The sequence below is a fragment of the Megalops cyprinoides genome, chromosome 11 (assembly GCF_013368585.1).
Source record: "Megalops cyprinoides isolate fMegCyp1 chromosome 11, fMegCyp1.pri, whole genome shotgun sequence".
NCBI lineage: Eukaryota > Metazoa > Chordata > Actinopteri > Elopiformes > Megalopidae > Megalops > Megalops cyprinoides.
Window position 1 is genome coordinate 21149061 of NC_050593.1, and position 16899 is coordinate 21165959.

Below are 16899 nucleotides of genomic sequence, written 5' to 3' on the forward strand. Positions count from 1 at the left end.
AATTTATTACTAAAGTATTCATGTCCATTTTATAGTAGGTATGTTGAATCTGGACCTAAACTGATCTAAATCAGTCTAGCATTTTGCTCAGGTGCACTAAACGTCATGCATGTAGAGGAAAAAATAAGCCATTCTTTTGCATGGGAGACCAAAGAACCGCTGCCTCGGTGCTTTGCCAGTCTCCCAGAAGCTTATAGTTACATATTGTAGCAACTATAATGTTGCATACTGGACTCTTGTACAGGATTGTTCAGATACAGTATTACAACCAATACTTTCAGTATAACAATGAAGCATGAAAAACAGGGAAAGTGTTTACTTCAAAAAATAATAAATTGTACATAATAAAATATTTGCTTGACAATTTAACCGTCTTGATCATATTTTCTTCCTTAATCTGGAGAATGCAGCTATCATTTTTGATTTACTTTTGGTGAAGAGAATCATTTACAATCTTTCATTTGACTGTCCCTTTCACACGTAATTCAGAGTCTCTTGCTTGCTCATTTTGGCGGTGGCCCATTAAGAGACTTCTCACCCCATCATTTAAAGGGTGACAATGGTTCTGGGGGGAGGGGGTTAACCTTTGATCCCTTCCACCCCTGGGAATAAAAGCCAAGCTCAGATGTGAACCTCTCTGCCCCCCAATCAGGCTCGACTCCCACCCCACCTCCTCGTCTCCATGGAAACTCCAGCCATGGATGGAGACTGCCTCCACTTCATAGTGCTGACTTCACAAACTCTGAACAGCGTCAGCTTGCTGTGACACCTGCCCTGAGGATGGAATTGACCAAGTTTTTTTTTTTTTTTTTACTTTTGGCACAGTCACACAGATTCGCAGCTCTCTCTTCCTTTTTAGTTTTAGATTTTAGGAGAGATGCTGTTTCACTCAGATGATATAGTGCGTGCTGGCTGGCATGCTGCCATCTGACAGAGCTCTATTTGAAAAGCAAATAAAGACACCCAGCTCATTTCTTCAGGGGAGTACAAGACCTGTACGCTGAACCTTGTGCTAGAAAATGCTGTTTTGACAACATTATTTACACTAATGAAGGTGACACTGGTGGCAGCAAGCACAGGAGAGAGAGCTGAGCAGGGGGGAGTAATGAGGCCGCTGCTTCTCATCTCGGTCAACAGCGAAACGTGGGCGTGCGGATCATTCGTGCTCCTCTGAATTCAGAGGCTTCCTATTACAAGCGTAAGGACGCAAAGTGCACAGGCTTCTCCCTGCCCATCTCCACACTTGGTGGGCAACACAGGAGTTTTTCCACACTCCCTGTTGGGAAAATGGTCAAAAATGGCAAAGTGGAGCATTTGCTGTTCTCAATGCATTTAAAGTAGTGCTACAAAGCATAGACAGTGTAAAGTAGTGTTATAAAACTACCTTTTTGAACAGCCTCAAAAGATGTATTCTGGGTGTTTATCTGTTGACATGAAATGCAGATGAATGGTGGCATATGATGCAATTAATTTTTGTGTCACATTTCTGAACCCCTCTGTGTCTAACAGAAATAAACAGAATGTACAATAATATTTAGTGTATGCCATTCTAGGGTTTGTATACCATTTCCCAGAAACTTGATAATCAACATTATTGTTTAGAAGTAACAAAGTGCTCTGAGCGCTTCAGCATTTACATCACAATGCAAGGCAAAACAACATTTGGAGCATTATCTTTATTTCTGTAGATGTTTGTGGGTGAATTTTTAAGTGTTACTGAAATATCTTTCTGAAATAACCTGCATTCAGTGTGCTACTCAACATGCATAACAAATAACTGTGATGAAGTGCACTCAAAGGGTATTCCCAAACATTCAAAATTCAGTTGAAACCCCTGAGTCAAACCACTTACTAAAAACTAAACATTTGAAGTAGCATTCATGCAGAATTAAAACACCAAGTACAATGGTCGTACTAATTGAGTTTCCTTGGAACAGACTTGCACAACCATACGCAATGTTTCAGTACATAGCTACAGCACATAGCATAACTGGGTCCAACAAATAAGCATAAGCATAGCATTAAACACATCTTTCATCATTGCAACTACTTAGGTCAGCAGTGACTGACAAACTGCAAAAAATTCTTTTGTAATATAGGCCAAAATTACAAGCCATTATGTGTCATTAATGGCAATTGAGGCACCGCACATCACAGTTGTCAGTACAGAAGTAGAGGAACCTCAGAGTAGAGAATTTAGCTGAGGAACTCACTAGAAAAAAAAAGGCTGACTTGCAAGGATACACCCTCAGTTAACCCTGCCTCTCCTCAAAAGACCTTGCCACCCAGGCCTTTTCAATGCAAAAGAAATACATGGTATAGCTGTACTATACAACAACATAGGTGCAGTCCCCTCAACTTCCAGTATTTTATGTTGTGAAATTTCATTTCACTTGCTAACATAATGAACTCAACTGAAATGCAACTGAACACTTTTTTCAAACGCCAGCACAAGATATGATACAAATATGGTACAAATGTTCTAAAATAACCGAAGAGCTTAATATAACAAAGATGAACACAAAGTATCTATTAAATGCTCATTCTAATTGTCACCATCCTGCATAGACCAACGTCTAGACAAAACTTTAAAAATAGAATAGTATGGCACAAACATCAAAACAAAAAGTGCTTTTGTCTTTAAACTGAAAGCGCCAAATGACCTTAACTAGATTTCTATGATGGGAAACAAACAAGCGTAGCTCTTTGTGACGTATTTAAATGACTGTCCCCATTTAATACAGAGACTGTCAGTCTAAGGCAAAGGAGACCTTAAACCGCTGCGGGCTTCACACCATGCTGCTGTCTATCACTCGCCACCGCATGAATATAGATCAGCTTGGTGAAACGTGTTCACATCATATCTTGGTGATGGGCTGACACTCGAGAGCGTTTGCGTTAGAGCGACTCATTATTCATGGCCCAGTGTAAACAACCTGAGGATTCATTAGTGGCAGATTACATATTCTGTTTATGAATACTGCATAAACCCTCGCGCTGAATGCTCCCTATCAAAAGCCCTCTTTCTAGTTGCCTGAAACGGGGTGCCTGTCACAGGAGACAGAGGGTCGTCTTTGAACTGGATGTTCCCTTCATTTATTGCCTTAAAATTAGGGCAAGTAACCGGGTACAGAATCTCAAAAAGAGGTTCTGCGGCTCTCAATAAATTATGAGGTTGCCTGATCAAATCTTGTGAATGTGAAGAATGCGGCAGGGCACCCCAAAGACCCCCTCTGTGTTCTGCAGAGACTGTCTTGAACTAATGTTGTCATGTGCCGGTGCTCATGACCAAATGTCTTCCAGTGGTACAAAGCTAAAACACAGCCATAGAATGACAAGGTCTTTATCTTCCTCATCTCACATTGTCTCACATACCAGCCTAAGTCTACTATAGGTAAAAACTGTTGGCTGGCTGGTGGGACGGAGCACAGAAGACTGAAGACAAACAACTCAACCAATTCAACCAACAAGCAACATTAAAGGCTTGCAGTTGATCTCATATGAAAATACAGATAAATCCTCTAAAGGGAAAGACAGAAAACGAAACACTTACCACAGGTTTATGTAAACTAATCTTGTGAACACAATTTGCTTAATATCTGCATCTTCAGATATCTAGGGAAAATAAAAGGGCTGCGCTTTGACTAAATAATTCAAAGAAGGAGAATATGTGTGTGCCTTGAAAAACAAATGGAATTTGCTGAAGGGGTAATGAATACAAGTTTTACCAAACAAAGACTGGTAACTTGACCTTGTCTGTGGCTCCTTACAGGGCAGTCAATATGGAATGTTAGTGTATTCATGTGTTGGCTCTGCTTTCCTGTAACACAGGCTTCCAGATTACATTACACAACCAGAAAGTCACAGATAATCCACGTTAGGTTTACTGCTCTTATTTACCACAGCAGCATTTAATAACTAAAAATACTCTAATTCTTTCTAATTAAGGTTAACAATGCATCTTCCCCAGTTCAGTCACAGATTCCCCCTTCAGTTCTTCCATCGGAGTGTATTAATTACTGCCTCATGATTTCTCTATTTATGCAATTCAGTGCATAGGAAATGGACCACACTATTTAACTAAGCACGTTTCATTTAATTACCCTAGATTGTAATGAATGAAATGGTGTTTCTGACATTACATTAACTAAATTCATATTATAGTAATGGGGGGAAGGCTTACATCAGCAAAAACATTCCTTTGAATGAGTGCATTCATCAGATATAAAATTCTGTGTAACGAGATAATTTCATCATTTCTAACCTTATTTTCCTAACACTGGGTGTATTCGTACTGGGCAAGTACATATATATTTCTACTCTTTTTCTCAAACCAAGGAGCCCACTAGAATTCAGATCTGATTTCTTTTTTTGCAGTCTTTGAGTGGACTGGCTCTCGTCTCATGTTTTGGTAGTCTGATTTCAAGAGTACGGCACTGTTTATGCATGGACAGCGAATAAGGAATGACTGTCCAAGACATCAGCCAATCTCACAAAGGTCCCTGCGTAACACTGCTTCAGACAGTCACAAACCACTGGTGCACAGTGTGAAAGGATTTCTACATCTATTGAAAACACTAAAAGATTTGAAATTGTCCTTTTCTCCTGTTGAGTCATCTCTGAATGGTTTCCTATACCGCCGTCATTCTCATGGTGATTTTGATAAGTGAAAAGGAATTGCTGTTGCTGTTTCCTAGGTGATCCAAGGAATGCCTTCATTTGTTCGGTCCCCTCCCGGCGCTCTGTGCGTCCTTTGAGTTTCAGTCCTAAATCCTGACTACAGCTTTAATGAAGGTAATCAATAAACGCAGTCAACACCTCCCCATCTACCTTCCTAACAGAGCGGCAGAGAATCAACCAGGGAGTGGCTGCCAGCGGTCCACTTCCCTGTCAACACGGTGTCAGTTTCGGTGGTGTCATCTGCCATCGGCAACTTCCGCATTCTACAGAATGAAAACCCCATGAAAGTTTAACGGGCATCATCCGTCTGGCCTCAGACACAAGGCTGCCTCTGGTGAAAGAGACTGTACGCGCCGAGTATCACAGAGCGTTTGTCTGTGAGATCACATGATAATCGCCAGGGAAAACATATGGATGCAGGGAGCCTACAGTCAAACAAGAAGCAGTACACAGTTTTAATTTCTCTATGACCCAATGTACAGACAAGGGCAGGATTTTTGTGTTGAAGGGGAATCAGGGGATATATTTCCCCTCCTTCATGATTGTCTCCTGACTACTGTTAAATTTTCATATGTCCCTGTAGACCAGTTCCTGCTTGTCCATATCTTTGTGCTTCCTTGAAAAAGACATTTTTGATTAACAGAGGCTTTACAAACCACAACTCTCCAGAGGTGGTGAAGGTTAAACTGGAGCAAATCAAAGTCTTTCTCTATCACATAGAGTTCACATAGTCATCTGATGACGTTCACATTCAATATACAAAGCTGTTTTGGCTGGGGGTAAGCCAACCTCTTGTAGAAACTATAATGTCTCTCCCTGTGTGTCCCTCACTTACTCATAGATTAACCAAGCAGCTCCATTTTCATTTCAACAGTGGATGGCGAAAAGTAGTCACAGCCACTGAGCAACGCCACTTCAATTAAGAATCGTGCGTAAGCCAAATATCAGTTTTCCAATCACCAAAAGGATAAAAAGTGATGCAATATTCTCCATTTAGGCAACAATGGGACTCCCAGCAGCAAGTGCAGTTGAAATTAATTTATTGAAAATGCTTTGTGATGCACTCTTAATCTCCAAGGGTTCACATTGTTCAGTAGCTAATATGTATAGTACCGCATTTGGAGCACTCTGTGGAGCACTAAAAATGCAAAGAAGCCCTACATCATATCTTTGCTGGAGAAGTTACCTGCTCCTAACCTCACACGCATGGCTGCTTCCACTATAATCAGCGGGGGGGGGGGGACGGACCCATGTGGAAATAATTCCTTCAGTCATTAATCACTGGCAGATAGAGGGCTACCCACATGTTCCAGCTCTGCCTGTTCCCCACTCTTCTCCACCAATCAGAGCAAATGGAGCCAGACAAGTTCAGGCTGCAACCCAACACCTCCTGCAGAGCAAAGCTAAAAGGTTGGAATTAATCACATTCATGTGGTATTAGAATTTGCTAGTAAATAAACCTACTGTGCCGTCTGAGTCACCACACACTTTAGCAACATTCTAAAAGTGTAGACTATTCTTGAATCAAGGGCTCTTTTAACTGGGTCTTCTTCTCGTGTACTTATCAAGTTACATGATTTCATCCTTGATTGAGTTCATCTATTTTAAATCAGCTTTAAAATTGAATAGATATATAGAAGACATTGATACTATGTCACATTAATTGCTCCTCCCTTGAAGGATCAGCCTCTGAGATCTGTAATATCCACACACTGGGCTCTTATGCCTCTGCATTTTCTTTCTAGAAAACAGAGCTGAATTTTACCCTTTTCCAAATCATAATACAGTCCTGTTTTTTGTCCAATTGAAAAAAGAAGCGTGTGCCAGCAATTAAGCTTTCTTACTAGCTATCAGATTGCACCAGGACAGGAAAAAACACCTTTACTAGCACCATTCAGCCATTTTTAGCTGCATTCAGGGGATGTGCCAATTCAATTATCTATTCTATTTGAGTGCTGCTTGGCTTGCAGATGGAAGGTTACAAAGGCATGGTGCTCTTCAGTCTAGACCGGGAACAGTGTGTAGTCTCATGTGGTTGGGAAATGTTAATCCTTAAAATATTCATGTAGCAAGGACCTACCTTGATTTCCTAAAACAACCACATTTAAAGCTTATTCAAAAGAATTTTTCATTGGCAAACTACACTAGAATGCTAATTACATGACATTTGTGTCAGTTTAACCACATTCACCTAGAATCTGAGAAATGTGGCAGTAATCAATCGAGACCAAAGTAGCAGCATGATCAACCTGTCTTCCTCAGTTTTAGTGTTTTATGCGGGCAAAAAAAATGTATGTGTGTGTGTGTGTGTGTGTGTGTGTGTGTGTGTGTGTGTGTGTGCTACACCTAAACTTACTTCAAGGTGACACTCAAATGGACCAGTCACACACTCCAGCTTACCTGTTCAGTGGTCAAAGGGTTTTTGTTGACTAGCAATGGAGATCTTCACAATACTATCTATTCACAATTCAAATAGCAGATCTGGGAAATTTCCTGGGCTAACTATTTGTACTGGCCTTAATATGAAATTGAAAGTGTCTCAAAATCTTTTTTTGTTTTAGTATCTACCACTTCACATTGGCTTGACACATTTTAATACCATCTGGCTGTTTCCTTGTTTGTAGTGATTTTTTCAGTTTGTTCAAAAAAAATTACAAGCACTGTTAAATAAATGAGAAACTGACCAGAGTTCAGTCATTAAATAATCACCAATTACATCCAATCTCAAGACAGCCAAGAGTTCTCTAGCAATAAACTGTAAATATCTGCCAAATGTCCCAATGAACTGATGTGTTTTGGTGTAACAACTAAGTGCTGTGCCATAATTACTCCAGTGAAGTATAATCATATAAATATTTTTGATCTCCAAGGTATTAAAAGCAAACCCTGAGGATCCATTATTAAACTGTACCTCCTGTACTCAGTGCTTTAAACTTGACACAAAGATCTTGTGTAATGTTCAGTTTTACCCTCTTAATTATCTGACTTTCACATAATTTCACTGTAGCTTTAAACCCGTTGGTGTGACCCTGAAAACAGCAGTGTAGCATAGTGGTTAAGGAGCAGGACTTGTAACCAAAAGTTGCCAGTTTGACTCCCTGCCGAGGCACTGCTGCTGTACCCTTGGGCAAGGTATTTAACCAAGATTTGCTTCAGTAGATATCCAGCTGTATAAATGGATAACATTGTAAAAAAACTGCAACCAGTGTAAGTTTCTCTGGATAAGTGCGTTTGCTAAATGCCAACTTAACATTACTAACAGACTTCAAAAATGGTTCCTGTGTTCCATGGTTCCATAGGCCTGCCTGACAGCAATGTGGAGAGATTGAGGGGTGATTATCTGAAGACCTCTTCCCCCTTCAACTGTGTCAGCACAGGTCCCCTCCACAGAGCAGGCTGGAGCAAGCAAATCCAAGCTTTCAGCAATAGTGGTGTGTAGCCGGAAACAGAGGTCAGTGTTTGGGGGAGGGGTTCAGTGCTGTCAGGGCACAGAGAAACTGAGATCTCACAAAACAATGAGCAAACAATGACAGGGCACCTCTCAGCTTGGCAAAGTCTCACACCTGTCTGTAGATGGCACCCACTGAGATGAAACGACAGAGGAGAAACAAGCAATTTCAGTTGACCGAGCAGAGGACAATTAGGATAGACATTGAATTACCTCCCTGTAACTGTCAAAACTACAGAATCCCTTACAGTTTTCTGGCATTAGTGAAAAGCCCATCTGTAGACTTCACCTTAGCACAAAAAAGTTGGACCTGTCTTATGCCTAACACTCAACTCCAAATTTGGACCTGTCTTATGCATAACACCCAATTCTGACACTGCAAGAGCTGCAATTTTAGTTCACTGTTAGTTACCATAATTAATGGTAATGTTGCTCTTATAAAAGACTGATTGGCACCATACAACGTAATAAGCAAATGGTGCTTCTTTAGGCTAAGTGAGGTGCAGCAGTATAGCATAATGATAAGGAGCAGGACTTGTAACCTGAAAGGTTGCCGGTTTGATTCCCCCACTGGGGCACTGCCGTTGTACCCTTGGGCAAGGTATTTAAGCCAGAAATGCCTCAGCAAATATCCAGCTGTATAAATGGATAACATGTAAAAATTGTAATCTATGTAAGTCGCTCTGGGTAAAAGCAAATGCCAATAATGTAATGTAAGTTAGGCTACATTCTGTCTAGTATGATGTAAATCCGTTCCTCAGGACTTTAATTTCTAGTTGGCACATTTTTATTGTTGTTTTTTTACGGTTCTTATATCAGCAGTGGTCCATTCATGTATTAGTCCAAATTAGCCTTGCGAGTCATGCTGGATAACAGTGTCTGCCTAATAAATAAGTAAATAAATCAATAAATAATGAGGACATTGTGAAAAGGACTGGCATGTGGTTAAGAGTTCATCCCATGCCATATTTCCATGACACATAACACTGTGAAGTAAATGATTACTTTGTCTTGCTTTTGTAAAGGCACACAAAAGCTACCTGCTGTGTCTATTCAATATTCATTTTTTCTTCCTTTTGTTCCGTGAATCTGTCTCAGAAACGTATAGGCACTCTGAAATGGAAAGTCTCTGCCCCCACCCAACATGGCCAATTACAAGCAAAGATGTAAAAAAAAAAAAAAAAAAAATCCAAAAACTGTACTGTACTGAGCAATGCGTGTAGATTTTACATAATTAAAGCAACAGTGTAAACCTGAAAAGCAAAGACATCTGAGTTCAAATAATATTAAAACCTTTTCAGAGGACTTGACGCCCCCTGCATGAGCAAGGCTACCTACTTGTGGCGACTGGCACGAAATTGTTTAGCCCTAGGCAGACAGCAGCAGAATTTTTTTTTTAAAAGAAACGACAAAATTGCCAATTAGTGGACCTTAACTCTGCTCTCCAGTGGGATCGTTTCTTTGGCAGCCATACCCTCAGAATGTCATGGCACGGAATAATGCAGTAGCTAAAACGTTCTGGAAAACTCCATGTCAACCACAACAGTATAGCGAGCTATCATTCTTGAAAGACACGACACGAAGGTGTTTTGTGTCACTGCCCGGGTACTTACGCTGCCATCTGTGGTTAAACCCACTAATATTGTTTTTAATCGCTAAGTAAGTCGCTGATCTATTTACGATGTTACTTTGCTTGCATACACTATGTTCAGCGCGTCTCAGCTGACCCAATCAGAGGCAGTGATTGGCACAGCTAGTTAACTAGCTAGTACTGCATGTCCTGAAACAAGTTGGTGACGATGACTCTATTGGAGAATGACAGTCCGAGAACGCATTTCAATTTTAGCATTCCCGAGACCATCAGTATTTTTAAGATAATTAGCTAGCTAGCCATATTAACTTGCCATCACCAGGACATTTTTCCAAAACTATCAAGACTTCCTCTCACCGTGATGTGCAGGAAAGCCAAATGGCTCGCCAGCGGAATGTTGATAAGCACCAGTGGTGAAACTTATTTAACCACATGCAAACATTAGCAAGTAAATGACCGCAATCACAAACTAGGCAACAAAGCTAGCTAGTTAGCTAGCTACTAGACAACCAACCAGTTCAATGAAGTACAGTGGGCAGGAAAAAAACGTTAGATAATTTCGCTTTCCAAGCTCGAAACAAACCTTGACTGGAGAGCTCCGAGTTGCAATGGGCAAGTCTCGGATGGCTGTGCCGGGGGGAGAAGCCGAGACACCAGCAGCACAGCCTAGGGATACCCCGGCCAGCGACGGTCTTCCTCCGTTTCTCGGTCGCTGTTTAATCCCATCCAGCAACCGTACCAACAAGATGTTCGCTGGTAAATCATCTACGCCGCAATCTACCAGTATCCGACACTCCGGGCAGCGCAACTCATTGCGGGAGCTGAGAATGTTCTCCAGGCAGCGGCGGCAGAAGGTGTGCTGGCACGGTAGTACTTTGGCGGTCGTGTCCAACCGTTCCAAACATACGGAGCATTCTAGTAAATCCAAGAGCGACGACTCGTCCATTTTAGTCAATAATATAAACCATAAACGGTTTTCCTTGGTCCGCGTACGATGCACCACGGGCAGTGCAATGCATACTGGCGGTACTTCACCACGAGCGAACTCTCCCGACTGGAGCCTAGGCGCGATCTGCTTCACACACAGCTGTGCAAGAAGTGAGGTCAGACCATCAACATCAGATTCAGCGCATCGGGCTCGCACGCATAACGAGGGAGCTAACGTTAGCTTGCTGTTCTGGAATTGCAGAGGCGCTGTACGCACGCTCTTGAGTTTTTCTGTCACCACTAAATCGTGTTAGGAAAGCGTAAAAAGAAAAAAAGCACATATATCTAATCCACACCTCTGCCAGAGCAAGTTTGGTAAAAACGACGATAAAAATGGATTTACAGAACGACCTTGTTAATTTTGTGGCAGATATCAGTGGTTATAGCTATCTAAAGCAGTTTTGGCTTTCGGTCCTGCACATACAGTACAATCTGGCGTGGTCTTGTGCTATGCCCACGTCTGAATTTTACAGTATGTGCAGCTTATTCATGCTGCGTTTTCACGGTAGAGAAAATGTTAATGTCTCTTCCAACAGGGTGTATTTTAGTGTTATAATAGACAGGACAATTAACAAAATGTTTGTGTTGTTAGAAATCTATCGCTTTTACATTTCACCAGTAGTTTCTGAAATTATTTTACCTGGCCCAACACCTATGCCACTTTACTGTTCGTACAGCAGAATAATGTATCATGTTTTGTTTTTTGTTTTGTTTTGTTTTTTTTTTTAAAGAAAGTTTACCATTATCTAGCAAGCTAATAATTCATGCAAGAGAACATACTATGCTAGCTGTGGTATCCTGAAGACACAGAGGATGTTGAAAAGTGTAACATTAAAGGCACAAGATTCCTATTCGTGCCGGACCACTTTGTTACACTTAGCAACCGTCAATACTGGCATGCAAACCGGCGAATGTTTTCTAAAACGACATTTGTTAAAAAAAAATAAATAAATAAATAAATAAGCTACAGGAGATGGGATACCTAGCAAGAGGAACATCAAAAGGCAGTCAATCAGTTAAATAGCCAGCTAATTACTGTAATCAGGGCTGATCATATAATCATGTGTCCTGAGCTATAAGGCTTTTCTTGCTATTCGATGTATTAAAATAGCCATTTTAATCTTTAAATGGAAGAATTTCAATAGTTATTTGGTGACATAATTTTAACCAACTGCTATGACGTTGATACAACAAGCACAGAAATAGGCTCTCCAAAACGGTTTTACCTGCGCAAAGCTGACCTGAACGCAATTACTGATCTATGTCAGAGACTTGTGTCCAGCAGAATAAACCAACTCACACCTTCTTGGATGATGCGCATCCGTAATCTCCAACTACTTGTAATCAAATTTCCCGATTTAAATTAAACTCTATATGAGCTGCCATTTGTCAGAGTTATTATAGTTAGCCTACTGGAGCCAAAAAAAAATTAATATACGCTGTTCGTTGCTTTGGTCAGCGCCAGGGCGGAAGAGGTTATGCGGTCAATTATGGAGGTGTCTGGATGACAATATTTTGTAATGCGCTGCCACCTTGCGGTAATGTTGAAAGCAGTTCGTAGTCATAGGCCTATTCAAAATCCAGTGCAAACGGTATTGGACATGCGCAGATTACCTGTTTTGCTTTCAGTTGACATTCAGATGAATCTGTGTAGAATCGGTCTGGTCGATATATGTTTGTTTTGGTTTGACGCTAAGCAGATGCTTAGCAAATTTACCGATTGTTTAAATGACCTGGATGGCCATGTTATTTTACTGATACCACGATTTACGCGCATCTACGCACTGTAAACCTGAATCTGCGCAATCTTGCCTCAAGAAGAAGAAACAAGTACTATATATTGGATAGCGGATTGTTTTCAGATCATTGTCATTCGATTTTCAAATAATCAGTTGATTGAAATTATAATACTGTTAATGTTATGGTTTCATTTAATGGAATAATATATAATATAACATACAATAACATGGCTTTAATGGGCTTCTACAGAAAATCCTCGATATTTCACTTATTTTCATTTTCTTTGGTAATGTTTGCTATTTCTTTGACATGGGCAGAGCAGAAATTATTGCCCCCTGCTGTTTCACACTGTAAATCTGAAACTGAATGTTGAAATGATGCCACCCTTTACAGGCCCAACTCACTTTGTTTCCTGTGTGGATCTGAAGCCACAGCAAAGTAAACGACTGGCAGGAACAGAGACTGGTTTCAGACAGCTATGTGATGGAAGAGAACTTAATGAATCTCACTGCAGGACAAGGAAACATTGAAGCACTTTGTTTTGTACTGAATCCTGTACCCCCAAAATGTTGGGGGGCAGCAGTAAGTAAAGTATGACACTGACATTTTCAGAGGTAATATACATACATGCATACACATTTTTAGAGGAGCTCAGAAGAGCGCATGAATCCTCGATTGACAGAGGGTGGCATCGGTGATGATCAGCTTTGTTAACTTTTGACTTGTGTCTTTAGCCCAGAGAACAAGTTATATCTTTACAATGAACCAGCCTTCATTGTACCTGCATACACGCACAATTAATAATATAATTTTACAAGCAAGTAGCCAAGCATCCACGTTCAATATCTTTGAATTCAGCTGCACTGATTGCTGGGTATTAGCCTGTTTGAACTTGTTTTGCTCCCCCATTCTATTTTACCACACCTGAAATTACAGCCCCCATGTGTTTCAACAACAGACCAACTGGTAATTAAGATAAATATTGTATTTATAAAGATTTGAATCACAGAGAACTAATATCCTGTTAGGTGAATACACAGGTCCTTTCTTTGCTGTTCAAGTAAAGCAGGTACTTTATTTCCCTGTGACTGGTTTGTTTACCAGACTAGTCATCCAGGCCTTGCTATAATATCTTTTTGTGCTTTTGACATACAGAAGAAATGATATGTCACTGTTTTATAATATGAAGCCTCGAATGTTCACAGCATTGGTACTCTACAACAGCGTTTCCCAAACCTCTCCTGGAGGACCCCTTGTCCTGCATGTTTTAGATTTCTCCCTGCTCCAACACAGCTGATTTAAATAATTGTTATTAAGCAGCTTCAGGAAGTTTGGGAAACGCTGTTCTACGACAAATTCATCACATATGATCAACAAACATTCAACAAATAACTACATGCTTTCCACAATGATCATGACACAATCTATAAAGCTTATACAATTGGCTGACAGGGAGTGTGTTATGAGCATCTTTCCTATTGTTCAAATTGAAGACCCATTTCTTTGTTGGGCATATAATCTTTCTAAAAAGACACTGATGAGTAAAAGTAAAGAATTCTGTTCTCACTCATTGTCTATGCCTTGTGTGGGTGTAACATGGTCCTGAGCCAAAAAGACTGAGGGAGTTCATGTTCTGTAACGCAGTTCGATGCCAAGACAGAGCCCACTTTCCTGGAACCATCGCTGAAAAAGTATCCGCAGAGTAAAAAAAAAAAAAAAAATTAAATCACTGTGAGTTCATTATAATGAAGGTACTCAACAGTCTGAATGAATGGCATATGCTGATGTGTGGTATTGTGTGAAGTTTGCAATACATTACCAATGAGGTAAAGAAAGTTGTGAAGGATGAACCTTCACCTGTCCCCAAATAGACTATACTGACTTTAAAAATGTTTACAATAATACACTTTCACTTGTATGTTAAGGTGTGTGAGGTGAATCTGTGTGCAAATGTCTTCGGGATTCTGCCCTTTTCCATTTTAATTGTTAACAAATGTGCTGTGCATGTTAGAATTCAAGAAATTAAAGTATTTGTCAAAATTTTGATTCTAGTACTCCCTTTTACCTAGAACAATAATGCTTACAGTCCCTGATATTCCGAGGTGCTCCCCTGTCCAAGTAGCATTTGTACTAGGATAAAAAGAAGAAATCATTTCCAAATGTCTCTTTCAAATGTTAATTGTAAATTGCTACAGTATTAATAGAAAAGATTTATATGTTCTGAAATGTCAAGGCTCAGGTTTATTAAAGAGTTGCTCTAGTTAGCCATTTTAAATATGCTGACATGATTGCTGACATGATTGCTCTTGTTGAGACTGATTTACTAAAACAAAAGGTACAAAAATACACACAGAAAGTGACAGACCACATCTGAACTTCACTCCATCACACAAGGTTACAATATAAAAAATGTCAAGTGATTATTATTCAAGCATGCTGTGCACTTCTATAAGAAGTTTTATAAGATAAAATTTAGTTAGAGACTGTTCAGACTTGATTTTCCTCCTGTCAGCACGCGTTTGCCCTGTTCACCCTTTATTTCCAGGCAGTTGTGGCATTTTGGCTTGTTTGTCAATAAGTAATGTTTTCAGTGCATAACCCACGGAGAAAACACATAATATCTTGAATGTGTGCATGTACATGGACAATATCTCTGTAGGAAGTATCTGTCGTGATCATTGTCCCAAAGGTGAATTACATTTTGTGAATGAAATGCTGTGGGATTATATTTAGCAAATGGTCACTTGTAAATGCATAATTCTGGTAAAAAGATAGGCCTCTGCTAAATGCTATATTTTAGTGCTTTTTAATGAATGTAAAATGAAGTCCATGAAGACAGACTCTGTGTCAAAATACCCTAATCTGAGTTAAACCCTCACTGTCTGCAGTTGCTCACTTCACTTCCAGCTTTAAATACAAATCTCATCCACACTTGCTCTTCAAAGGTAGCTTTGTTTGACAAGCATTAAAACTCATTCTTTTCTCATCATATTTAGTTCTTCACCTATTAGGACCACAATGATGATAAAGCTCCTCCTCTCCCTTTGAAAATCAACATAAGCACGCAGAAATACACAACACACTCAAAAGATCAGCTAAGAACATTATCCTCCAAAGCCTGTTTCAAGGAAGGGATATGGGTCCACCCTGCTGACAAATACAGCAGGATCAGATATCAAATGGATGATGCAACATAACTTTCAGGTAAATGATAATGTTCATCTGTGTAATATGAAACTAGAATAACTGTAACCGTTGGTGTGCAATGAGTCTTCAGAAGTATTTGCAGGATCACATACCCGACCCGTCAAAAATAATCCCCTACTCACCCCAGAAAATAGTGACCACAACAGTTCCATTAACCCAAATATAACGTAACCTTTCATAACATGACCACAAGAAAACCACTCAGTTTCAATGATCCCCTTCTTGCCTCAGCTGAATGTCATCTTCAGACCACAAACTAATAAACAGCTCAATTTTCATTTCTGGCTGAGGTCATGTTGTCTTAAAGCATCATTTGAAGCATCAATCTTTCAATGGTGTTCTACAGCAAACTGCATGTAACTTGTTTAAAGCTGCAAAGCACAAAGTACATTTCTCTGATATCACACACTTGGATGGTTCAATACTGCTCATCTTCGGCTGTATCTTGCACTAAGATGGTGGAATCCAGAAATTTTTATTGTATACAGTTTAAGTTAACACAAGTTTAAAAAATAAGCTGTGTTAACAAAGGCATGTGATGCTTGCCTTAAGTGAGAGTAAATGAATCATACAGTCCTAATAAGGTTCGGTGCTGAGAGTGGACAAAGCTGTGCTGTGTGACAAAGTTGTAAGATTGATTTCCCCCCAATGTCAATCTATTAGTAAAGCATGTCTGTACAAAGTTTAAGAAAATGGCATCCATATTTAATAAACTCTGATTGACCTGTCTCTCAATCATGTGACTGCCACTGGTTAACTGGAACATTTCAATGGTCTGTTAAATCAAATGGAAAGCAAAGCAGAAGAGGAAACACAGTTAAAGGGGGTGATTTCTATCATACAAACCATTATAGATTCTGCAAATTCTCTAAAAAGAAGTCTTATGCATCATCCAATGTCCTTCATCCAGGGAAAGTAGGTCAGCTGACACTGCGGTTTCCATGACAACCACTTCCTGGCCCCCTCCTGAGCAGAGAGCTGTCACACAGGACAGAATGAACCCACCTTGAGTGCAGCAGGCCCAACAGCAATGGGATCTCTCTAATGAAACCTCTAAATTGATATCACTCTGTCAGCCAAATACAATGACTGGGTTACAGATACTTTTGATCCATAAAAATCTGACCAAAGACATTTCTGATAATGATTTAGTGCTCTGTGCTCAAGATGAATAAATATCCCCATATGCATCTTTTATACCTATCAAATACTATAAAATTATATTCTGAATAGTGATCACCAGAAT

At 39.9% G+C, this 16899-nt stretch overlaps 1 protein-coding gene across 2 annotated transcripts in view; it reads right to left on the minus strand.

The window, feature by feature from the left end:
• The window catches only part of LOC118786299 (E3 ubiquitin-protein ligase SH3RF3-like), a 119803-nt gene extending 109013 nt beyond the window's left edge, over nucleotides 1–10790 (minus strand). For both annotated transcript variants that reach the window (XM_036541435.1, XM_036541434.1), the window contains exon 1: nucleotides 10303–10790. In XM_036541435.1, coding sequence (XP_036397328.1) covers nucleotides 10303–10665 — 363 coding nt within the window. In that variant the 5' untranslated portion in view covers nucleotides 10666–10790. The remainder of the gene's footprint in view (nucleotides 1–10302) is intronic.
• Between the last annotated feature and the right edge of the window lie 6109 nt (nucleotides 10791–16899).